Source organism: Lactuca virosa, chromosome 7 (genome assembly GCF_052849685.1).
Source record: "Lactuca virosa cultivar CGN04683 chromosome 7, Lactuca_virosa_CGN04683_v6, whole genome shotgun sequence".
NCBI classification, from domain to species: domain Eukaryota; kingdom Viridiplantae; phylum Streptophyta; class Magnoliopsida; order Asterales; family Asteraceae; genus Lactuca; species Lactuca virosa.
In genome coordinates, this window is record NC_136432.1 from 186735181 (window position 1) to 186761443 (window position 26263).

General features: G+C 35.8%; 1 protein-coding gene across 2 annotated transcripts; it reads left to right on the forward strand.

Annotated features, from left to right (window-relative positions):
• Positions 1–17600: 17600 nt before the first annotated feature.
• On the forward strand, positions 17601–25956 carry SAP (Transducin/WD40 repeat-like superfamily protein). Of its 2 annotated transcripts, none has more exons than XM_079059008.1 (3): positions 17601–17927; positions 24319–24856; positions 24950–25956. In XM_079059008.1, exons 1-3 carry the CDS (start codon positions 17712–17714, stop codon positions 25543–25545), a joined length of 1350 nt encoding a protein of 449 aa, XP_078915134.1. In that variant the 5' UTR covers positions 17601–17711; the 3' UTR covers positions 25546–25956. The 2 variants fall into 2 exon arrangements, with proteins under 2 accessions (XP_078915134.1, XP_078915133.1); XM_079059007.1 differs by having other exon boundaries at positions 17602–17927; positions 24941–25956.
• The last annotated feature ends 307 nt before the right edge of the window (positions 25957–26263 follow it).

Genomic DNA, 26263 nt, shown 5'->3' on the forward strand with positions numbered 1-26263 from the left:
TTGTTTGTAGAGCGAGACTTCGAGGGCGAAGTCTGATTCTAGTGGGGAAGAATTGTAACATCCGGATTTCCAGGTACCATATTTAAATTGTTTATTTTGAGTTATGAGAAGGGACTCGACGAGTTGACGCCTAGACTCGTCGAGTAGGATCGCGATTTGCTGACTGGATTAATGAACGGACTCGACGAGTCGATGGGTGGACTCGACGAGTCCGCCGACGAGTCGATGGGTGGACTCGACGAGTCCGCGCTATCGGTGGAAAACCTAAATCCTCAGGCTTGTGCCCTATTTAAGGGACCTTATGGCCCTCATTTGTGGCTACCAGTCCAGAGAGAGAAACCCTAGTGAGCTTGAGCGTGTGGTGGGAGGAGAAGGGCTATTTTAATCCTTGTTGGTGTGGTTTTTGCAAAGAAGAAGGGCATTCCAGCAAAAGAAGGTCAAGGGGGTTGTTATTCTGTGGTTTCAAGCAAGGAAACTCCATCTTTGAGGTATTAAATCGAACCCTTCTTCTGTTTTGGTGTAGAACCCTTGAATCTAGGGTTTTCTCTATTCTTTATTGGCTTGGATATGATGCTTATGATGTCCCTTTGAGTGTTAAACTCTGGATCTGGACCTTGAGAGGTCTAGAGAGCCCCAACCTCCCTGCTTTATGCTATTTCACTAGAGATATGAGCCTAGGTTGCCATTTTAGAGGCTATTTCACCAAAAGAAGCATATTGAACGTTGCATGAGTGTAAAGGTCGGACCTTTACGTGATTATTGAGTATGGTAAGGTCAGATCTATAGGTTAGAGAAACAGATCTGACCTCAGAAGGTCATTTGAGTGTTGCCATGGAAGGAACTCGCCGAGTCCATAAGGGGACTCGACCAGTCGAGTCGGGTTGCCCCGCGATTCATGACCAGTGGTAACCCGTCGAGTGAAAGGTTAACTCGACGAGTCGAGTTAAGATCTATGAGGATTCGGAAGACGCATGGACTCGCCGAGTCACACGAGTGCACTTGACGAGTCTAGTCAAAGTTTGATCGTTGACTTGAGTTGACTTCAGTTGACCTTAGGGTTTTGGTCAAGCTGGTTCTAGAGAGAGATCTGGGAGGGGTAGAATGGTCTTCTACCCACTCCTTAGAAATGAGGACAAGAGAAAGTATTGATTAGAGATGTTATTATGTTGATAGGAGGAGGCTAGGTCGGGTTATCGAGCACGAGAGGTTATCCGACATCGTACGAGGTGAGTCTTCTCACTATACTTTACCTAGAGTGGTAATATGTGTGACCGGAAGGTCTTATGTGCTATGAGGAGTATGTGATGTATGCTGTTATTTAATATGTATGTGCTATGTTTTGTTATGAGTAGTATATTATGGATCGGAAGGTCATTATGATATGGACCGGAAGGTCATTATGATATGGACCGGAAGGTCGCTACGGGTAGGACCGGAAGGTCTACCAGGATGGTGGGACGGAAGTCCCCTGAGACACATGGACCGGAAGGTCTTGTAGAGCTATAGCCTTGAGTGGCGTATGTGCGTATGTGGTATTTTGGGGAACTCACTAAGCATTTATGCTTACAGTGTTTGTGTGATGTGTTTCAGGTACCAGTGAGGATCGCGGGAAGGCGCCGGCATGATCTGTTCACACTGATGGGATTTATGTATTAGAGATCTTGGGATTTGTTTTATTATGATGACATGTGATACAATGGATTCTTATGACATCTTATGAATGAAATTATGTTTTAAAAATGAAAAATTGTTTTGAAAATTTACGTTGTTACAACATAGCAGCGAGCGAAGCATCGAAGGAGGCAATATGGTTGAAGAACTTCATCGGAGACCTTGGAGTTGTACCAGCCATAAAGGAGCCTACGGAAATTTTCTGTGATAACGAAGGTGCGGTTGCCTTAACCAAGGAACCGAGGGATCATGGCAGATCCAGGCATATCGACAGGAAATATCACTTTATTAGACATCGGGTAGAAGAGGGACTCCTCGTAGTAAAAAGGGTATCGTCAGAAGAGAACCCATCAGATCCCCTTACGAAGGGACTGAGTAGGGTTAAGCACTTGCAGCACGCTAGGAGCATTGGGCTGAAGGACGATATAATTTTTAGTGATTAGATAGTTTTGAAACGTGTAATAGATAAATTGTAATTAACAATTGATGATTAAATAAAGTAGTATTATTTATTAGGGGTGAGCATAATAAACGAAAAACCGAACCAAAACCAAATTAACCGATATAACTGAACCATAATAACCTAACCATTTTAAAAACCGTTGGTTCGGCTTCTAATTTTTGTTAACCGATAACTAACGGTTCGGTTATGGTTTTATAGGTTAACCGAACCATTATTAACCGAACCGCTAACTTTATATTTTAATATATAAAAGTTATAGATTATATATAAAATAATATAATCAAACTTATTTAATATCCATTAAAATATTGAAAATATAATCTATTAATCCTCACTTATCAGGAGACGAACGAGCAATCAAACCATCAAAGGCCGATCACGCAGACACACACTAACTTCCAGTCATGCATTGAGTTAGATGATTGATTAATGTTGTAATTCCTAATCGGCTAATTCTACAATTTGTAAACATTATTCATAATTAGTTTAATCTTCACACTCATAATCGTAACCGAATGCTTCTCACACCGTTAATCCTAATCAAATATTGTTTTGACTTTATAGTCCTAATCGAAGGATTTTTTGACTTTATAATCAAGACTTTTAGGTAAGTTAAGTTTTTGGTTCTTCTTGACTCTATGAATTAAGAATGTATTTTTTTTTTAATTTTTTTGGCTTTTTTTATTTATTGTTTTTGACTTAATCACATTGAATGTATATGAGTGATTGTCTTTTTTTATCCAATAATACATAATATGAATGTTTGACTCTTTTATTTTATAGTTTTTGATTTAATCGTATTGAACGTGTATGAATGTTTAGCTTTATTTTAATATTAAAACTCAATTATCAATATATGAAATTATTAATGTCAATTTTTTTTAATGTTTATATTTTTGTTGAATGTTTTTTATTTTGAATGTGACTATGTGTTATATCACTCTAAGTATTAAAGGTACACATTTTATTCAATTACTATAAGCTAGGTTACAAACATTGGCATCGAGGACTTTTTGGTATTCTATTTTCATTTTTTATGTCAATATACTTTCGCCATTTATATTATTTTGAACATTATGGTTAACCAATATTAACCATTAACCAAAACCGTTAACCGATAAAAACCATTAACCATGACCAATATTAACCATACCCAATGGCTACCAAAATGCATTAACCAATCATAATGGTTATGGTTCGGTTTTAACCAATAACCGAACCAAACCGCCCCATACACACCCCTATTATTTATAAGTAAAGTTACTGTCTTCTGTTAATTATTTACCTATTGTTTCACTTTGCATGTTTTGACTTCGTGAATAATAAGATTATTCGAACAGTCCACGGTCATTCATATGTTGGAAGTAGATATTAAAGAAGGTTGTCGTGAATTGGTTTGTAGACTGTCTAAAAGTGTATTAGACATAGCAAAAGTTTGTTGCAACGTTCATGAGTGCTTATGAAATAAGATTTGAGCATTGGATTAAACTCACGCTTACTTGTATCACTTCATGGAATTTATCACGAGTGATCGTAAGACGATAATATCATATAGTCTTTAAACCTAGATATATGGTTTATTGTTTACGAGTTGGATGTGCATTGATAATGCGTAACCGCATCAGTAACTTGATGTTATAAAACGCATTGTTGTGCATAATTTGATGAGTGAATAGTAAATGCATATAAGTCGAAGTTTATCTGTTCCTTTTATCCTAAGAGGGTAAAAGCGATATCTGGCCCCCTCGATGATTTGGTTTGACTTATGTGTCGGGCCTGGTCAGGACTGAGTTCATGTGTTCAATTAAGTTCTATGTCAGACAAATCAAAGGTCGAGAAACAAACTGCTGGACAATAAGTATGACTATGTTCCATGTAATTGTCCGCACGATATCTTGAGAACGGAGGACTATACGATCCCTTATCTAAAGGATGAGTCAGAGTTCCACAGCGGCTTTTGAGAGCTACGATTGCTAATCAGATTTTGAAGTCGTACTTGCATCTATAGTTATTAGACTTATCCAAGTGAGAGACTGTTGGATTAGTGTCTAAGTCCATAACTATATTTGGTATGTACTTGACCCGATTATGAGCATGGTCCTTTTGGGTTGCCTTCACCGGAGCAACTTGACTGGATGATTAGTGGAGAAAGAGGATATTATGGTTTATTAATATATTATATGAATAATATATTAAAAGAGAAATCATATTGATTAATTAATATTGGTCAAGAATTAATTAAGAAATTAATTTTGCGATCAAAAGATATTAATTAAACTTAAGGGACTCGAATTGCAATTATAAGATAATTAGATTTTGGGTTGTGGATCATATGGATAAAGGGGTGGACGAAATTAAGGTGGAAGCCCACCTTGAAATCTTCCAAGGCCTTATTCCAGAAGGTTCCATTGGACAGCTTAAGGCCTAAGCTATCCAATTAGGGTTTTGACTAAAACCCTAGCAGCTCCACTATATAATGACCCCTAGGGCTTCAGAAATCAGCACCCGGAAACCCTAAGAAGTCTTATAGCCGATTTTGAGCCTCTCATCTCCTCTCTCCAAGATCATCCAACTTGCTTTGGTGTTTGTGATCCATTAGAGGCATCACATTTGAGGTGCTAGGTTCTCATAAGCTAAAGATCTTCAAGCAACAATCAAGGTAACATTCTTATTGATTATTTATGTTATTTTCAAGTTTTGTTGTATGCTAGATTAGGGTTTGTAAGCCTTGGATAATTTGCATGTACAATAGAGAAACCTAGATCCAAGGCTTTAGGATTTTGCATGTGCACCACAGGATTGATGATTTGCTCAAAACCCATCATCCATGACATAGGAGACAAATCCCAAACAACCTCGACGAAGATAGCGTCTGGCCGTTGCAGCAGAACACATAATCGGCCCACGTTGCGGTCTCTCCCCTTGAATCACCAACTCTCCCCCACTTGGGGTCCGAACCCGCACTAATTGCTTCTCATAGTCGACCACTTCCGGGCTCAACCAATCCATGCCCACGATGACCTTGTTCCCACGCAGAGAAATGGGAACCAGATCAACCGGATACTGCTCGTTGATAAACTGTAGAGTACAACCTCGATGAACCCTCGCAGCCTGAATAGACCTATCATCCACAATCTCAACAACTAGAGGACAATCCAGCTCCCCCGGAGCCCCAACAAATCTCTTGCTAAGCGCAAGAGATACAAACGATTGGGTAGCCCCCAAATCAAATAATACCAGAGAAGAGATACCGTTCACAAGGAACGATCCTAAAATAAAACACATAAACATGAGCAAACAATTCGATATAAATAAAGAGATAAGGAGAAGATGCATACCAGTCACAACATCGGGAGCTGCACGCGCCTCATCTTCTGTCAGCTGGAAAGCCCTGCTCTTCGCCGCAGGTGCATCTGCCCGGCCCTGATGGCCATCAATAATCTGAAGAGTCGCAGGAGCAGGTGCTGACATCGGTCCTGCTGCAGCCAAACTCGGACATTGGGCCTTCTTGTGACCCCTCTGATTGTAATGAAAGCAAATCATATCTGATCCCTAGGCGGTGGTAGCAGTACAATCCCTGCTATAATGACCAGTCCAGCCGCACTTGAAGTAGCCAGAACCACCACCACTACCACTCCTGCACGAACCCTCGTGCGTCCTGCCGCACTTGCCACAGCGGCTACAGCTCTGATGGCCCCTCGATCTGGAATATGATACCTTGGGACTCTTTCCCGGCCCCTTGATGTTTGAACCTCATCTGGTTTCCTCTTCCTCTCCATCTCCATCTCCAGTTCAATCTCCCTCTCCCTGGCTCGAGCTATCATATCCTCCAGCGTCTTGTAGCTGGATCGGCTCATAAACTGTCGGATGTCGCTCTTCAGCATCTCATGATATCATTCCTTCTTCATCTCCTCATCCGCCACATACTGCGGAACCATAAGCGCCCTCTCCTAGATCATAGTGGTGATCTCAGCTACCGTCTCAGTAGTCTGGCAGAGATTTTGGAACTCTCACGCCAGCTGCTGCAACTCAATAATCGGTGCAAACTCAGCTCGGAACCTGGTCGAAAAATCATCCCAGGTCATCCCATCAACAACATCATCACCCACAACACTACTAACCTCCTCCCACCAGTCTCGAGCCCTGTCCTTCAAAAGGTAGGTTGCTAGTCTGACCTTGTCCCCCTCGGAACAACGACTGGTGCGGAAAACGTTAGCATTATCTGATAACCAACGCCTGCTCGCAATGGGGTCCTTCTCCTCATGATAGTATGGAGCTCCACAAGACCGGAACTCCCCGAATGTCAAAGATCGAGCTCCTGCTATAGCCATCATCTCAGAGCGAAACGAGATCAATCGTTCCTCCAAAACCTCTAGGATACCCTCCTTGAATGAACTGAAGATCACATGAGTATGATCAAGAATGCAACGAGTAATCTCTGGCGAGAGAAACTCCCTAGTCTACTCATCGAGCTGCCCAGCTCCAGATCCTGAGCTTGAACCCTCCCCGGCACCAGAACTGCAAACTGTTCTGCCCCGTAATACCACGATACTAAAAAATAGACCATAAAAACTATCAGAATACGCATCGAAATATACCGGGGAATCACAACCCAATAAGCTTCCTGATTTAATCGCAACCCTTCTTGAATTGAGTACAGATCTTCTGCTTCCAGTAGTACGGGCCCATACTACCTTCCACATATATCCGTACTTTCCTCAAGATTTACTTTGACTCAACCAGTTTACTTTAAATCCATCTAACCATTCCTCACAGATAAGGCTCCCAGCACTAGATCTCCTCCTAGGTTTTCCTAGGGCACTCCATACCACTGTCCGCCATTAGCTGCATAAGGAATTCCCGATATCTCCTAAATAGCTCACGAATACCATCACATATAAGTAAAACTAGATAATTCTTCGAATGAGAGGTCTCACACTACAACTGTTGGACTCTAACAAGAGCTGCGAAATAGAGTTAAAACCTAACCTTCTAAAATTATTTAGTTCCCACGATATGTAACTTAGCATATTCGTTTACTAGTTAGCTGAAGCTAGTTAGAACTCCTAAACGCACAAAGCAAGCAGCATTCAAGCATCAAGTATTAGAACCAAGCATAACCTAATCAGGCCATCCTATCACTGACTGATCACTACTAGTATGCAAGTCAACAAGCTCATACAACAAGCATAAAAAGGCATCTCTCCTAAAATTCTATCATGCAAAAACTAAGCAGATCCTTAGCCCTAACTAGCATGCGATTCACATATTCACAAATTCAAGCATATCAAATAACATGTATGGGTAATTTGGGAAAACTTACTTGAGCTCAGTTGATTGCATGCACCACACCCTTTCTTATTTTAGAAAACCTTTTCTTAAAATATGTTTCTTTTTAAAAATTTGACCAAATCCCCAGTTTGAGTTCAGACACACCCGAGAGTGTGCCCGAATCCCTCAAACCAAGGCTCTGATACCAACTTGTAACAACCCAAAAATACGACCCAAAAAAATTCATTTTTCATTCAAGTGAAATTAGTATTTCAAATCATGGTTCATACAACCCAAATAAAATAAGTAGGTTAAATATTAGGAATAATCAGAGTGTGTCCCATAAATAGAATCCATATGGTGTGTGCAATGCAGTCACCCCGAGCTCTTCCCCTTGCCACTGGAAGTACCTGAAACATAAACTGAAAACCGTAAGCACAAAGCTTAGTGAGCTCCCTAAACTACCCCATACCATACATAATAAAGCATACACTGGGCCCCCGCCCGACATCGAGCCCCGCTCGGTATATAGATCTGTTACTATCAGGTCTCGCCTGTCACTGGGCCTCGCTCGCTATGCACATACAATCAATATCATAAAATCATGCTAACACATATAATGATCATAACACTAGCATATGTTCCAGTCCTTAGGCCTCGCCTGGCATCGATCCCCGCCCGGTATACATAGCAACACATAACACATGAAAGGGTCACGCAGACTCCTAGCATCCTAACATAAACAACAAGGGCCGGCATCGGTTCCATAGACCTGTTAAACCCAATGAGGAAACTCGCCTCAAATGATTAATCTCACAGAAAGAAATCCCTAGCTGCTGCCCTGACGACTCCCCGAGCTATCAGTACAAAATAACACCCAATCAACACTTAGGTTCCAAACTATAATCAATAATCCATACTTAGGGTAAAATGACCATTTTACCCCTGGCCTAGCTTGATCCAAAACTAAGGCCCAAAATCCTAAACCAATAAGGCCCAAAACCAAAAGATCCACAAAGGCCCACTTATGGCCCAATTTTCCAAATTGGGCCCAAACCCCCAAATGGGCCTTTCCCTAAGGCCCACTAAAAGTCCTTAATCCAAAAGCTTAATTCCAGATGGCCTAAGAGGCCCAAATCAACAAGGTCCAAGAAAATGACCCAAACCGAGGCCCAAACCACACTAAGCCCAATTGGTTGAGGACGCGGGGCGTACTTAGTTGTACGCTAAGCGTACACGCTGCATGGCTTGTACGTTGTGCGTACGAGCTTGTACGCCCAACATACTCACCCAATAAGCCATTTTTCAAAAAAAAAACTCTTAACCACTTAAGTCAAAAAGTCCCAATCACAGATCTGAGTCATTTGCAGCGTCTTAACCCATAAAGTCGACAACTTGGTGGCTTTTCATGCCCCAAATGGGCCCAAAATCAAAATATAACATTCTAATTTCATAAAAAAAGGCCATTACTCAAACATGGTTGGATTAAAGCTTCAAAGGTGGCAACTTTATAACTCTAGGACCCAAAGAACACCAAGAGTAGCAACTCTAAGCTTTAGAAACGAAAACAATCCCCAAGAGCTCATCTATGGGACCAAAAAGGATCCAAAAGCTAAAACATGGAGATCTAAGCTTCCAAAGATCAAGATCAAGACTTTATACCTTGCACAAGCTAGAAATGGAGCAGATAATCCGAATCTACAAGCTTCTCCTTGAACCACCACCTTGATCCAACCTTCTCTCCCTTGGAAATGGAACAAAACACACCAAAATGCACTCAAAAAGACCTTCCAAGATCAAGAACACTCAACAATGGGGTTAGGGTTTCATGGAGGCTGTTTAGGGACAAGAGGGAGGCTGATAAAGAATATCCTTAGGTCATAATGTTCTTTAAATAATGCTCAAAACCTAAAGGGTTTTGGGGACTGTACACGTACGCTGCGCGTACTCCTTTGTATGCAACGCATACGTGTTGGATTAGTGTCTAAGTCCATAACTATTTTGGTATGTACTTGACCCGATTGTGAGCATGGTCCTTTTGGGTTGCCTTCACACGGGTGACTAGACATGATGACAGTTGAGGAGAGAGGTTGATTAGGGCATAAATATGATTTATTTATTATATTATATGATTAATATAATAATTTGGAATCATATTATTAATTAGTATTTAATCAGAAATTAATTAGGAATTAATTTCGGGATTAAAGGAATTAATTAAAAGTACAGGGGCTGTTTTGTAATTATTTGATAGTTGAGACTTTGGGCTATTGGATCACCTTTATTAAGGCTTGAACGAAAATCCTAGAAGGATCTAGGAGTTTTCGTCCAAGGGCTTAAGGAAAGGAGTCCATGGACTTGCTTAGGCCCTAAGCTAAGGGATTAGGGTTTCTACCTTGAAACCCTAGCTAGCCTCAAGTATAAATAGCACTCTAAGGCACTAGAATTCGACGAATCCTTGGGAAAACCCTACTAGGGACGAATTTTGGAGCTTGGTACTTTTCCTCCTCTCTCTCTCTCTCATACTCATCCTCTCACCCAAAGTGTGTTTGTGAGCCATTAGAGGTACTACACTTGTGGTACTTGCTTTCAAGAGCTAAGGAAACTCAAGGAATTCGTTGTTATTACTATATAACAACAAAAGTTATGTATTATTTTCTCTAATGTGAATTTCGAAATTACTAGGAGCATGCTAGGTTTCCTTATGTGTTCATAATGTTGTATAACTAATAGTGATAACATAGATCCAACTCTAGGGTTGCATGCACACATAGGATTGTTTGTATAAAACCCAACAGTACGTGCATGGCACCCACGATCATTCCACATCAGTACGCCCAGGGTACATAGGGTGGTACACCCCGCGTACTGAACACCCTAATACCAAATGAGAAAAATCTTATTCAAGGCCCAACTCATAATAATTATATAAATCTAAATTAAATTAATACCTTGGAAATTATTGGGCGTTACATAATACCCTGCTAATCCCAAGAAGCTCCTGATCTCAGAAGGAGAGTTCAGGACCTCCCATTGCATAACCGCCTCGATCTTGGCTGGATCGACCAAAATCACATCCTGATTAATGAGGTGCCCCAAGAATTTGACCTGTCGTAACCAAAACCTAACACTTCGAGAACTTGGCATACAACCATTCTCGCCTCAAAACCCCTAGAAGCTCTCAAAGGTGCTCCTCGTGCTGCTCCCTAGTTTTGGAATACACCAATATATCATCAATGAAAACAATAACTGATTGATCGAGCATCAGCCTGCACACCCGATTCATCAAATCCATAAACATCGCAGGCGCATTGGTGAGCCCAAACGACATCATTACGAACTCGGAATGACCATAACGAGTCCGAAATGCGGTCTTTTCCACGTTCTCGTCTCTAACCCTCATCTGATGATACCCTTACCTCAAATCGATCTTGGAGAACCAAGATGCACCCAACAACTGATCAAAAAATTCGTCAATATGTGGAAGGGGATAACAGTTCTTCACCGTCAACTTGTTCAACTCCCTATAATCAATGCACATCCGGTGCAAACCATCATTCTTCTTGACGAAGAGTATCGGTGCTCCCCATAACGAACTGCTCGGTATGATAAACTGTTTGCCTAACAGTTCCTGAAGCTGAGATGACAACTCATGCATCTATAGCGGTGCCAATCGGTACGGTGCTTTGGGAATCAGAGCCAAACCTAGAACTAAATCAATCCTGGACTTAACCTGCCTCTCGGGAGGCACACCAGGTAAATCCCCCAGAAACACATCATAAAACTCTCCAACGACTGGCACATATGAAACCGATGCCTGCTTCCCAGCCTAGGTATCAACCACATAGGCAAGATATCCCATACAACCATGCTACATATAGTGCGAAGCCTTGGCCGCCGAACAAAAACCCAACCCAATCCTCGTACCCTCTCCATAGATGACCAGTTCTCCCCTACCTGGGGTTCGAACTACCACTCGTTGACCCTCGTAGTCTATCATAACACCAAATCTACTCAACCAATCCATCCCCACTATCACACATACATCCCCAATGGGGATATGAATCAAATCAATCGGACAAGGTACCCCAAAAGTCTCCAAAACACAACCCTGATAAACCATGGATGCAGAAACCCCGTGCTCGTTGGCGATGGAAACCCGCAACGGACACTCTAACTCTTCAATAGGCATTTCAAACCCCCTACTGAACATCTGGGATACAAAATATCGACTTGCACCTGAGTCAAAAAGCACAAGGGCAAGCAAAGAGTTCATTAAGAAGGTACCTAACAGAATCATAAACATAACCATATCATAAAATAACTCGACATAATATAAATAGAAACATACCGGTAACGACGTTTGGCGCCACCCTGGCCACCTTGGCGGTAAGTTGGAAAGCACGACCTCGATCGCTCGGGGACTCCGCCCTACCCTGGCGTCCATCAGTGATCCTTAGTGTGGCTGGCGCTGTTTAACGCCCGCAGAATCGGGCTAGTCAATTTAGAGATAATAAGCGTTAAAAATGACTTTTTAATAAAAGATTATTTAGCATAAATATTAAACAAAGTTATAGTATATGTCACAAATATTTCGTACATATAAAGAACGTTGAAATCCGACGTATAACGAAGATGTTATGACCCGTCGAAGTTTTGCGATTAAAGCGGCACGGCTCCGCGTATCGTAAAAAAATAAATTTTGACAAAATAATTTTTAGCCTTAGCAACCTAAACAAAAGTCGTAGTAGACGTTAAACCGAGATCGTGCATATAGAGAACGTCCAAATCTGACGTCGTTTGAGGAAGTTATGATTTTTCTAAGATTTTGCATAGCAGTATACAACCCGGAAATCGAATTTTAGATTGATCAATTTTTAGCCGACACAACCTAAAGGAGAATCGAAGATCTCGTTAATAGGAGCTCAACGATATAAAGACAGTCAGAAACGGACGTCGGATGACAAAGTTATGAATTTTTAACTGTCTAAGTCTGTTAAAATATAATTTTAAAAATAAAGTCAAAATTAGCCGATGAAGTCTAAACGAAAGTTGTAGATCATGTCGCTACCTATGTGTGGATATAAAGAACGTAAAATACGGAGCTCGTATGCGAAAGTTACAGATTTTAGAAGATAATTAATTTTGGGCTAAACCTGCAAGTGACACGTGACACAATCTGAGCCGCACCTTCTTCCCCACGGCTTGGAACGAGATGGTGACACGTGGCATGCGAACACCCCACGTTTAGCTCTTGAACGCCCCGCGTTTGTGAGATTTCCAGCCTATAAATAGAGCTTGTTTTCACTCATTTTCCACACCTTTCTAACCATTCTCTCTCAAACACCCCAAACCCTCTAAGCCTTTCCCTAGCACCTCCTAGGTGTTAGTAACGAGTCCCGGAGCACCAGAAGGACCCAGGAAGATGAGCTTTCTGCTTAGAAGTTCTGCCCGTGCAGAGCCCGATTCCTCGCTAAACCCCCTTGTAAGTGAGTTATGCTTACCATACTTTAAGTATAACTTATGTTTAAGTGCATTATCGTTATCATGAACATATAAACAAGATTTATCAGTGATTCAAAGTCGTGATACTGATTGATCTACTTACGGGGATGATGTTTAGGTTGTGATTTAGTGAGGTGTTTAAAATGGGATTTCCAAACAGTATACTTCGTATACCAAACGGACCCTACCTCCGATATAATATTACCTGGTTGTTCCTTACTTGATAGATCATGAAAGTATACTTTGATTTAATGATAAATCTAGACTAATAATTAAATAAATTAAAACTTAGTGATAATAATACTAGGTTTTGTCAACGGAAAAGACAATTGTTAGAAGCGAAGCACTGCCTGAATTTCGAGTCATCCCTTTAACAAGTGAGTGCATAGTTACTTTCATCTTACACATAGATATGAAGTATTTAATATTAATATATGCTATATGTGCTTATTATTTGTGTTCCTCATATCTATTCTAGATGAACAATTTATACATGTTTTACGTGATTTAAACTGTATATGTATTTTTATACCTATAAATATATTGGGGAAAGATGGTATATGAATGATGAGAGATGAAAGATCATATAGATGATGAGAGGTGAAAGATGATGAGAAGCCTTGACTTTAACGCTTATCCAGTCATCTAGCAGAGTATAAATGACAACCACAGACTATTCTAGACAGTTTAGTGGAACGCTAGCAGACTCGCAACCTGTAGGTGTTTTTGAACTACGTGTTCACCATATATACTCTAAAAATCCTGCCAGCTGCGCCTAATGGATAATATTGGCAGCTGTGCCTAATAGATAACAATGACGGTTGTGCCTAATAGATAACAATGACAGTTGTGCCTAATAGATAACATCGGCAGCTATATACTTAGTGCCTGTTAGATAAACTCTGGCAGCGATGCACTTCGTGTCTATTTCTTAGGACAATCCTTAGGAACGAATGAATGAAGAATAAATGGGAAATTGGGTTAATTGTTTGATGATTAAAAATAATAATTATATTATTGTGGGTTGAAAACTCTATGTACTCACAAGGTTTCCAAACCTGACCCACTTAGTTTATTTTTATCACATGTATCGATGCGAAGATACATTACACCGAGAGATTAAAGGAGATGTAATTCATTAGTGTAAATCAATGTAAGGTCTGTTTATGCTTATTTTTCTGTATTGACGATGACATCCCAATGTTTTAATATAAATAAAATACATTTCTTCGAAAATGCTTTGATAATATATTTATCATATTTTTGGGGACAAATTCCGCAATAATATTCTTCAAAAAGGATACTCTGATTTTAACATAAGCATAAATAAAAATTTTAAAATGACCGTGAATTTGGGGATGTCACACGTTGGAGCTTGAGCCGGCCTCGCAACGAGCAAGGGACAATTGGCCTTCACATTGCCAACATGTTCGTAGTGGTAAAAAATCCGGGTACTCGGTGCCGGGGCCTGCTGACGATAGTCCTTGGCATAATGCCCTCCTTGCCACATTTGTGGCAACCAGATGAATATCGACAAACGACATCATGAACCTTGCCGCACTTATTATTATTATTGTTGTTGTTGTTGTTGTTGTTATTATTACTATTATTATTATATATTTTTAATACATTTTTAAATGTATAAAAATATTTTATACATATTTTTTTAAATGTATAAAAATACTTTTATTAATATAAATATATTTTTAAAAATATATATACTTGTATTTGGTATTTATATACATTTGACCGCCTATGTATTCCTTTAAAAACGTATTTATATAATAAAAATGTATTTACTTGTATTTAGTATGTAGAAATATATATTTATTTCATATAAGAATACATATTTATAAGGTTTATATTGTACAAAATATATAATTATATGTATTTGTACATATTAGTAAGTATAAATATGTATTTATTTCATATTTATATACAAACGATAGTTTTTATACAAAATAAATACATATTTTTATCTATTAAATACAAATAAAAATATTTTTAAATGTGTAAATATGTTTTTATTTGTATTTAATTGTATTTAATAAATATAAATATGTATTTATTTTGTATAAAAACTATCGTATACATATAAATATGAAATAAATACATATTTATACTTAGTAAGAAAACACCAAAAACTTTTATTTTTATTTATTTATTTTTTGTTTTGGTTGATGAATCACCCAAAGAATTAAAAAAATGTTTCGTTTATAAATATTTTACCATATATATATATATATATATATATATATATATATATATATACCTACTAAATATAAATAAATATATTTTTAATATATAAATACGTTTTTAAAGGCGTACATTGGCTTTCAAATGTATATTAATACTAAATAGAAGTAATATATTTTTAAATAATAAATACAAGTAAATATATTTTTAAATCTATAAAAATATTTATATACATTTAAAAAAATATTAAACATATAATAATAATAATAATAATAATAATAATAAAAATTATTATTATTATTATTATAATAATCAAAATAATCATAATAACAATCAAAGTAAAGTAAGCTTAAATTCGAATATTTTTTAAAACTTAAGATAAATCCAATTTTTTTTGAAAACTCAAGGACTTTACTGGAAAAATGGTTTAAATGAACAAATTAAACAAAACATCCGACTTACTTGACCTAAAGCACGTCCAAAGCTAAAGCTGATATTTTTTTGAAAAACTTAATGACTTTTATGTCATTTAGGGCGTGTTTGGCACGGAGCTTTTGGAAGCGTTTGAGAGCTTCTAGCTTTTAGCTTTTGACAAAACGCTCTAGTTTAAATAAAAAGCTCCGTTTGGCAGTACGAGCGTTTAACTTTTTAGTCTAAACAAAACGCTCCAAATGTAAAATCTACTTTATGTAGCGTTTAACAAAACGCTACTGAATTTTTGAAATCAATTTCCATAATTACCCTTAAAAATATATTTATATATTTATTTATTTTTAATCAATTGTCCTTTATGTAATTTTATATATTTCAAAAGCTTCCGGTTATTTTTACCAAACACTAATATAACAAATAAAATCTACTGCTTCCCGTTACAAGCTACCCGCTACCCGCTACCAGCTACCCGGTAACCGCTTCCAGCTAACATATTTAAATCAACATTTCACTAAGTATATGGTTTATGAGTTTCAAATTAACGCCCTAAACTCAATTTCAAGCAACATCAAATGATTATTACATAAATCAAGGACTTTTTGATGAAACATTAATTAGAATTTCAATATAAGTTGAAATACCTATGCTAGATCAAAAACTACAAAATAATGTCGTTCTTTTTTGTATAGATTTAATTGATTAAATATTTTAATAATATAAGTTTAGTTTATGGGTTGGCTAAAAAAAATACTCCATTTTACTATATAGATATCCTATTAAGTTTGAAAGGAGTGGTAACACTCATAGACATTGCTATGCAAGTTTTTTTTGTTGACACATAAATTTTTTTTATTGCCACGTAAGCTTAACATGTTTATATTGAAAACAGGTAGGGAGTAGTAGTGTGATTTAAAATCGGTTTTATTCTGAAAAAAGAAAAAAAGAGAAAATAAAATAAAATAACAATAGCCAATCAAAACTCATCATCTCAATTTTTCTCTCCTCTCGTTATACCATTGGTGACTGCTTTTTATGTGCTGTTTGTTTTTTCTAAAAAACCATTTCTGACCACTTATTGTTGCGTCGCGCAGCACACGCGCATCACTTGGGCATTCACAACCGTTTGTTTTTCAGAAGACTTCTAACTTAAAAATTGTTGCGCATGTGCTACGTGGCGCAACACTAGACCATCTGCTTCAAACATTTTCACACATTTTTTAACTTATTGCAGCAATCTGCAGACTTAAAAAAAACAAACAAACTTCTTATTATATGCTGCATCCGTTTGATCAACCTTTTCAGCTATAGAGGGTTGCAAAGGCGGTCCGCAGACTTCAGACATTTTTGCTTCGAAAAAACAAACAACACCTTAGCAAGGCCCTTAGCGAGCCTCGAGGGCGGTGTTTGGCTTGTGCTAGCAAAGGTCTTAGCGACCCCATTCCCAGCAACCCAAATTATTCAATTATTTTTATTTGTTTAAATTGTATTGTTTTCCGAAAATAACTATGTAAAAAAAACCAAATACTCGTATACTTTTAAAAAACCAAAAATTGCGCCTGATTTCTAAAAAACAACATTTTTTTTTTCTGCATAAAAAGCAAATCTAAACTGAATTGAAAAACTTCAAAACTATGTTTTTTTTATATAAGTTCAATCGATATATTTTTAAAATAAAATAAAATAACAAACAAAACTTTTATACCTTTTTATTTAAAATTAAATAATAAAATGCCTTTACGTTGTCTTGTATTTATTTTTATTAAATACGTATATTCTTTAAGTTTAAGCGACATTAATGAATATGATACAATAACTGCATCAAATCCATATATTCACATACGTACTTTCACTTTATGCTGAATCTAAACCTTTATTGCTTTCTCACTACTTTTTTGATCACAATAACGATAATATTAATACAAATAACAAATTGACAAAACCAAATATAAAAATATAAATTTTATAACTGGTTTATTACATAGTAAAATGGATTTAAATGGTAAATACATTGCGTATTGCCAAAAAACTAATTTCTTTCACATATATATACACACGCAAAGGCTATTGTGCCTCTTGGGCCCCTCCTCCTCCTCCTCCACTTGAATTTTCTGGTAAACTTTTCCGTTACATTTTTCTTTCTCTGTGTAAAACTGATAACAAACAAACAAACCACATGTCAACGACCTCGTCTTCTTCGTCACACGACGGAGGAGACGGTGGAAATGGCGGTGGTGGAGAGTTTGAAGGACCATCGCATTCTCGTCAACGCTTCAACAACGCCGTATGGCCGGAGCCTTTCCTTGAAGCTTTAGCTACTCAAATCGCGATCGACGCCGCTCTCTCATTCGGTCGCCTCGCCGTTGCTCCTGCTCTCACCAATCTCTTTCAGGTAAAATCTCATCGCATCGTTGTTTCAATCGTTTTAGAGGTTTACATTAGTCAATGTTGGTGCATCAGATGAATCATATGTTGCAGTTTTTGAATTTTTTTTTACTGATTGCATAATCGATCATGGAACTCAGCACTGTGTTTTTGCGATTAGGGTTCATCATTCATCATTCATGCAGAGCATTTTCATTGCTTATATTGCTAGCTTTTTATCACTACTGTTTGATCTTCGTTTTGATTTTAGACCTAGAAATAGTATTTCAAAGTGAAAAGCATCTTCGATTGAACATGAAAATTACGTAAACAAATAGTGATCGATGTTCGTAAAAAGTACACAATCTCCGTCAACTTCAAATTGTTCCACGTTTCCAACTGTTTGATGAGTATGATTCAGAACTAAGAATGAATTTTTCTGCAAAAAGTGAAAGAGAAAACCCTAATTTAATAGCGTTTTCAAATGTGTTTGTTCAAAATTCTACACTAATTTGCCATTTCTTCCTTGTAATCTGAAGCTTCACCCCTGTTGAAAGCAACAATTAATTTTTTCCTAGACTGGTATAGTATGGTCAGATCAAGGAGAGGGGTTTTCCTTCTGTTTTTATTCAATGATTTGATGCAGAAATTTGGAATGACATTGAGTTGAGTTCCACTGTTTCAGCATGGGCATATACTATTAAAAAAAATTCTATCGGACCCAAAGCTTTTATATCTTCTGTTATTTTATTTCTATATCTTCTGTTATATTATTTCTATATTAAGAAATTGAGATTTCTACTTGTAGTAAAAGTGAAACAAACCCTAGAGAATTATTTGTAAAAGAAGATTAACAAAATGAAAAAAAATATAAAACTCGTACACTCCTTTAATGCGTTCTTCTTTTAACAAGAGAAGATGTATATTAGGTCGTTTTTATGTTGTACTAGTTCGTATTAGGTCTCTGAGCACAGATCCTTCTGTTGATCTACTTGTATACTTTATTTATTTCCTGTACTATATAACATACACATATACCAAGCTAGTTATGATTTTACACCCTTTTTCTTTCCAAAAATACTTCTTCTTTTGAAGTAATAAAAATATAATATTCTTATTATAATATAATATAATAAAAATATTACAAAAGTACTTCTGAAAAATACTTCTTTTGAAGTAATCAAAAATATAATATTCTTATTATAATATAATATAATAAGAATATTACAAAAGTATAGTGCTTATACTAGTTTTTATAACAAATTAAAGCATTGTAATTAGATGATTTGATACTTATTTATGATTATCTTTAAAAGAGATGAAATGATGGGGGGTTCGGCGTGACATGTGTGGGATTTGTAGGGTTAATTAATTGCAAGTTGATAGATGGGAAGGTGCAGGTTAGTCTCTTCTTTCCAAAGAGAGACAATACTTTTTTTTTTTTTTTGGGGGAGCTTTTTGCCACTACTTTCTTGGGAATGAAAGAATAAAAAAGTTATTCAAAGCCTTTTGACAATATAGTTTTTGGCCATTTCCACTCAGGATCATAACCCAAGAGACTTTTTTGTCTTTTTCATCTTTTAATGTAATTATTTATAATTATATATAAGGTTATAGTAAATATTTGCACCATAAAATAACTTAAAGATTATTATCCTTTAAGTATAGAATCACTCATTTGTAAAGATACAGCTTAAAAAAGATGCATGCAATAAATAGTTTATTGAAAAAGGATGAGAACTTTTAGAAAGTGAGGTCAAAAGTTTGACTATAGATCTATCTCCAACACAAAATAAGACCCACACTTTGTCGCTTTCATATAAATTTGGCATTTATCCCCATTTGTTGCTGCCTTTTTGCCTTTTTGTGTTGTTTTTGGGACACACGAAACAGAATGGATGTTTATTTTATAGTTTATTATCATACGAGTATGTTTTTATTTATTTATTTATATTTATGTATAATTTATAAGTTGAAAGCTACGGTTTTTATATATCATCCGGGGTTGTACTTTATTTGTGTACCTTATGTTCCTGTCCCCCATCCTTCGTTTGATTTTATAGGACTCCTATCCTATACTATACTGATTTTCTTTTACCAAATCAAATATTCTTTATAAACATAAAGTTGGATTTGACTATACATACAAAGCTTAAATAAAAAATTACACATACTAAAAATATAAAACCCATATCTAGGAACTTCAAAAACTTTGCACTTATAAGAATGGAAGTAGGAACTGATTTATCCTTAAAACCTTAGAAAAACAAAAAGTCTCAATTTTTATTTTTTAAACAGAAAAGTGATGATTATCAGATTTTACGTGGTTAATCTGTTATTTTTTGTTAAGAATTTTGAAGGTTTTTTCGTTATTTTGGATAAAATATTAAGAAATCAAGACCTTAAAAGTTGTGATTTTTCTAAAAACTAAGACAAAATAGTTGGATTTTTCTAACACTAACATAAATGTTATCAAATCATGCCATAAGGAAAGGTTGCACATTGTTTAGGTAATATATGGTATGATGGAATTATTCAATTACATTGAACTATAAAAGAAATTGTTTGTATCTGTCGTATGTAATGTAATGTACAATTTTTGAAGGACATTTTTACTTTTCATTATGTTAAATAAAGAGAAATGAAATATCTTTCTATTTATCATTTATCCATTTGAAATCAACCCGTTTGAAATGATAACAAATGTATTTAAATATAATTAATATTATTGGTATATAACACTTGTCATAGTTTTACAAAGTCAGGAATATATATAGGAAAAAAAATTATAGGTAGCCATGTTTTTTCCATTCCATGAAAAATTACAACGTTGCTTATTTTTATTTTTGTAAATTCTAATAGAACCGATGCAAAGAAAAAAAATGACATGTTATATGCATCTTTCTTAAAAAAAAAAAAACCAATATATCGAATTCATGATCATTAAATAGCTTACATTTTTTGAATCCACAAAATAAATTGAGTTACTTTCTCTTGTTAATATATATATAGGCAGCATGTCATAAAATACATGTTATTTGAAAAGGAAAAACCCTTGGATAAACTTTTGACTTTTGTTTACTAGTAAAAGATAACACATGTAAATAAAAAGAATACCAGCAGCTTTTTCACACTCCAAAATTGTACATAAGACTTTTCTTTTCTCCCAATTAGATGTTAAATTTTCTGACATGCATGTGTCCTTTTTAACATAACCATTTTTTGAACTTCATTATCTTAACTAAACATGTAAATAACATTCCCTTATACATTGTAAATAAAAGAGTGTCTATTTTATTTGAATCTGAATATATATATATATATATATATATATATATATATATATATATATATATATATATATATATATATATATATAGAGAGAGAGAGAGAGAGAGAGAGTTAGAAAGATTATTATTATTATTATATAAGTATAGGGAGAGAGAGATAGGATAGATGAGAGTGAAAGAAAGAGTTGTGAGGATTTTTATGAGGGTGGTTGATGAGTACGACTAATGAATAGTGAGTGCAGTAGTAGAGGGATGCAGTCCTGGGTTTGATGGTGTACTTAATGTATAAATAAGAAGCAGAATAAGAGGACAAGACGAAACGATACTTAAAGTTAAAAAAATAAAAAAAGGGAAGAGCCTACTACTACGCCTACGATTAGGACTTAGGTATAGGTCTCAGGTGATCTACAAATGCATATACAATACAGCAACAAAAGCTGTCTTTTTCTTATTCCCCGAGCATGAGCATTACTTCTGACTCTCTTTCTATTTCTCTCTCTAGGTTAATATATAGACAAAGAATTTGTTTCATTAAAGCAACTCTTCCTCCCATCATATTGTGTCTCTCGCTCTTTTTTTCTCTTACTAGCTTTCTGCATGCCTGTAATAGCGCATGAACTCTCTATCTCTCTCTCTCTGTCATAGGATATATCCCCCATGCTGCTAAAGTCTTTCTATCTTATCAATTCCAATTTTGTTTTGTTTTCTTTTCTCCACTATATATTATAATAATTTCTAAAAAGGAGTATCTTACTCTTTTTAATTAATTCTAATAGGCCCCACTAAACTTCATATATATACTGATTCATGACCACCATGATTTAAACCGGTCAACAATCTCTTTTTACTAATATTTTTCTTAGAATAAACATGGATTAGTTATTTGATAAATAATTATATAAAGTTAAACGATATATTCATAGTGAATACGTCAATGGGGTAAAACATTGGATTTCAAAAGAAAATTAATAGACTTTATAAAATGTGAATTGTAGATGAATTAAACTGTGTTCATGGCCCTATTTTTTAGTGAAAAGTATGTATAACGGATAACTAGTACAAAATGAAACATTACGAACATCAGCAGTCCTAACACTATTTTCTTCACAACAAATAATACAAACTTGTTTAGATTTCACATTTCTCTTATTATTATTTTATTATTATTATTAAACAAATATAACTGAATAAATATTTCGATTAAAACGAACATTTTTAAAATAAAAGTATAACTAAATATATGCTTCAATTTTTAAAAAGTATTAAAACATTAAAAAAATCTGAAATTCTTTTTATAATTTAGATTTAACTATACAATTAATTACCTAGTAACCTGTCATTGTCATTATCATATTTTGATAACCAATAATATATTTTAGAAAATAATCTGTATAAAAAATAAGAACTATGTTGGGAAACTCATGCATGATTTTAGCATAAGTTTCCTCCTTAGTTATATCTATATGCTTCTTTGGTCCCATGGCACCATATAGCTTGTACTGGTCCCATTGCACTATATAAGTTGTGTTGATGATCAAATCATTTGATTGTTGTAAAATCGATTGATCACTTTACTTGAAATCAATTTGCTCCATGTTATTACTAGTTGGGAATCCACAAACAATTCCCCACAATAATTGTAAAATGAACAGTTAAATTCTTATCCACAAGAAAATACGCAAAATTGTATTTTGAATAGTTAAAGTAATCCACAAACAATTCCTCACATTAATGGTTTTCGATGGTTTGAGAGCGAATTCTCGATATGAAAACTGTCTAGCTGCCTTTGATATGATAATTGATTAGACGTCGTGGTTGTCCATGAAAAGGCAATGTAACTGTTTTTGTAATTTTGTAACACACTATGCCCCTTGACCTCTACCATTCATCTTGTTCGATATCAAACTCATCTTATAAAAATGTGCATTATGAATCACTAGATTTGAATTCGATAACATGTTAATCCCTTTTAATAGTTATATGAATTCTAGTTATATTAAATGACTAGATGATACTAAAAATCATCAACAACTTGAGTTTTATAGTTCCTTTTGCTTATTCATAGTTTGCATGAGGACTATGAAACACAAGTATATCAAAGTTGTTAGTTTGAAATGGAGGCTTGGATGTAGAATTAATAGTTAAAATTTTAAAATTTGGAGAGTAGTAGAATTTTGTATAACAGTTTTGAATCCTAAATTTGAAAAAGTAATGAGTCTTTGGTAGAACCCAAATCTCACAAAATTAAAGATGCTTTTGCAAAACATAAATTTATATGGTGTTTGGGATTTGCTAATTTTAAAGTGCTTGTTGGGATTATTATGGTTTAATAATGGTAATCAGAATATATCTCGAATTTAAGTTTTAAAGTCTTTGTAACAACTTTTTCTAACCAAATTCATAAAAGTCTGTTTTTCTAAAAAACATGAATATATTTTAACGTTTTTCTAAAAACTTTTTCTAACCAAATTTGTAAAACTTTATAAATTTAAGAGTTATTTGTGAAAATCTATGAAAGTTTGAGAAAAAAATATACTTGGAATATTTTTTGTTTTAAAAAAATAGAATGAAAAATAAAATAGTTTCTGAGATTAAACGTTGTTAAATTTATTTTACACCCTAATAGTAGAATAAAAAATAGAGTGTGTTTGAAAATGGTTAAGTTATTTTTCTTATTACACATATTATTATATATTGTCAAATACTAAATAATAAATTATTAACTTATTATCTTTTGATACAGATAAATTAATGATTTTCTTTTTAGTTTCATATTTGACTCCATAGTTGATTTTTTTTAGTTTCATATTAACACGGAAAAAATTGAAATACATAAGTTGTTTTAAACCGATATCTCATACTTCCTTTTAGTTTTAGTAAAATGTTGGTAGTCATTTGGCAAAAGAAACTTCACAACAGTTTTCCAAAATTAGTTGAAATGAACCTTGTTATCTAAAAATAAATAATTATTTTGTTGTTCCAAATTATTTAATTTCATCCTATATAATATTACTAACCACAATGGTCTTCCTAATGCTTCATTTTATGTTGGATTTATATTCCAAAAGTGCCTCGTGTTTGTTAATTATTATACGATATTTTAGATATTATTTTATGTGACTATTGCAGGTTTGTAGAACATGGCGAACTGTCTCTCAGTCTGACCTCCTTTGGCAGAACCTAACCCGACGAATCTGGCATCGGCACCACCTCCTCCACCCCACCTGGCACGAAGAATACATTTACCGCCACCGAACTGCCAGAAACTTCCGTCTCCGGCGGTGTATCTACACCACACTCCACTTCCCTGCAAACGACGACAACACCAACGAAGGCCTCGCCTGCCACCGCCTCGCCCTCTCCGACTACCTCCTCGCCGCAGGCTTTTCCGATGGCTCAGTCCGCCTCTTCCACCTCCCCACAAGGTTCCACCTCTCCACCTTCCACCCACACCAACGCAACCATCTCGGCCCCTTCTCCCGCGCCGTCTGTGGCCTCTTCTTTTCCGATGACCGTCTAATCTTCGCCTCCCTCGACGGTGATATCCACGTCGCATCTATCAACGATCCCGGCGCCACACGGCGGGCACACTTGGGTGACGTCGTCACCGACGGCGTCCTTGTCGATTTCGCCGGTTGTAACCAGTGGTGGATCGGCCTTTACGCAGGTAATTCAAATACATTCTTTTTTCAATTCCTTCACTACAATCAGATTAATATCTCGAATTTAAAAAAAAAAAAACAATTCTTAGGTCTTCCAGATCGTGCATTTCACGTGCGAAATGGTAACACCGAAGAACTTGTATACATCGGAGGCACATTAACCAACCCGGACGCTGTAATCGGGTGGGGGTTACTGAACGATCTGACGGAGCATATTGGCCGGATCCGAATCGCAAGTGAAGATCTGGCCGTTGGTTTCACGAGCAGTAAAGTGTTAGTATTTGATCTAAGAAACCAGATAACTTTACGGGAGGAGGAGGTTATGAGACATATAAATGTTGGGGAGGAGGAGGAGGAGGTTGTGGGAGATATAAATGTTGGGGCTGCTGATGCGTATGATAAGGCTCTTGTGTTCGTAAATACTAGGGGTGTAGCTAACGTACGCCATGTTAGTAGTTTGGAGGAGATTTGTAGGTTTCTGGCTAGAGGTGCGTTGTTGGGTTGCATGAATGGTGGGTGCTCGTTTATTAGTACTAGGGGTGGTATTAGGGTTTGGGAGTTGGATCATGGGGAGTATTTGTACATTTTTAGAGAGAGGATAGGGGATATCACAGCTATGGTTGCGGATGAGAGGTATTTGGCGGCTTGTAGTAGTGATAACACTATTCACTTGTGGGACTTTGGAGCACGGTAATAGCTGTAGACTTGTCCACGATAGTGGACATATAACCGTCTGATCAGATGGAGATGGTTTGGTTTATCTGGTCAGACGGTTATAGTTGTATAGACTTACTGTGTAAGTCTACAACTATCGACTTGCATGATATTGGTGTGGGACGTATTCGAGTAGGGTTTGATTTTGTTATGGTTTGACATTTGAGATTGTTGGTATAGTTAATATTAGTTAATGAATGGTGTAGTCATGTGGTCGTAGTCGTAGGTAGGTTATATGCATTTTGCATGGTGAAGAATTGGTGATGGTTAGGTTTTAATTTCTGAAAAGTCCTTGCCTTTGTGTACATTCATTTTAGAGATTTGTCATTTGTTTGCTTTTCCATTCTAATTACAAACGCTTTCCATGTTTATTATTATTATTTTTTTTGTCTTTTATATTTGCATCCAGTCTAACCAGTCTTAATCCTAAAATGCACATAAGAAACTACTGATAACATTTCCGTTTCATCTTTCAGGTTAAGATTAACATTTCTTATCCATCACTAAAAGACATTAAACATGAAAAGTCTTTCATACAAATAATCATGTGGATAGGAATCATGTAAGACGTTCAGCACATATAATTTCTTGAGTGGATGTGTTGTGTCCTACTGTTCCATGTTATAAGAGAATCATCAACAAACAAACAGAAATAGTAATTGAGTATCTAGAATTAACGCATTTTCTCCGTTATGCTC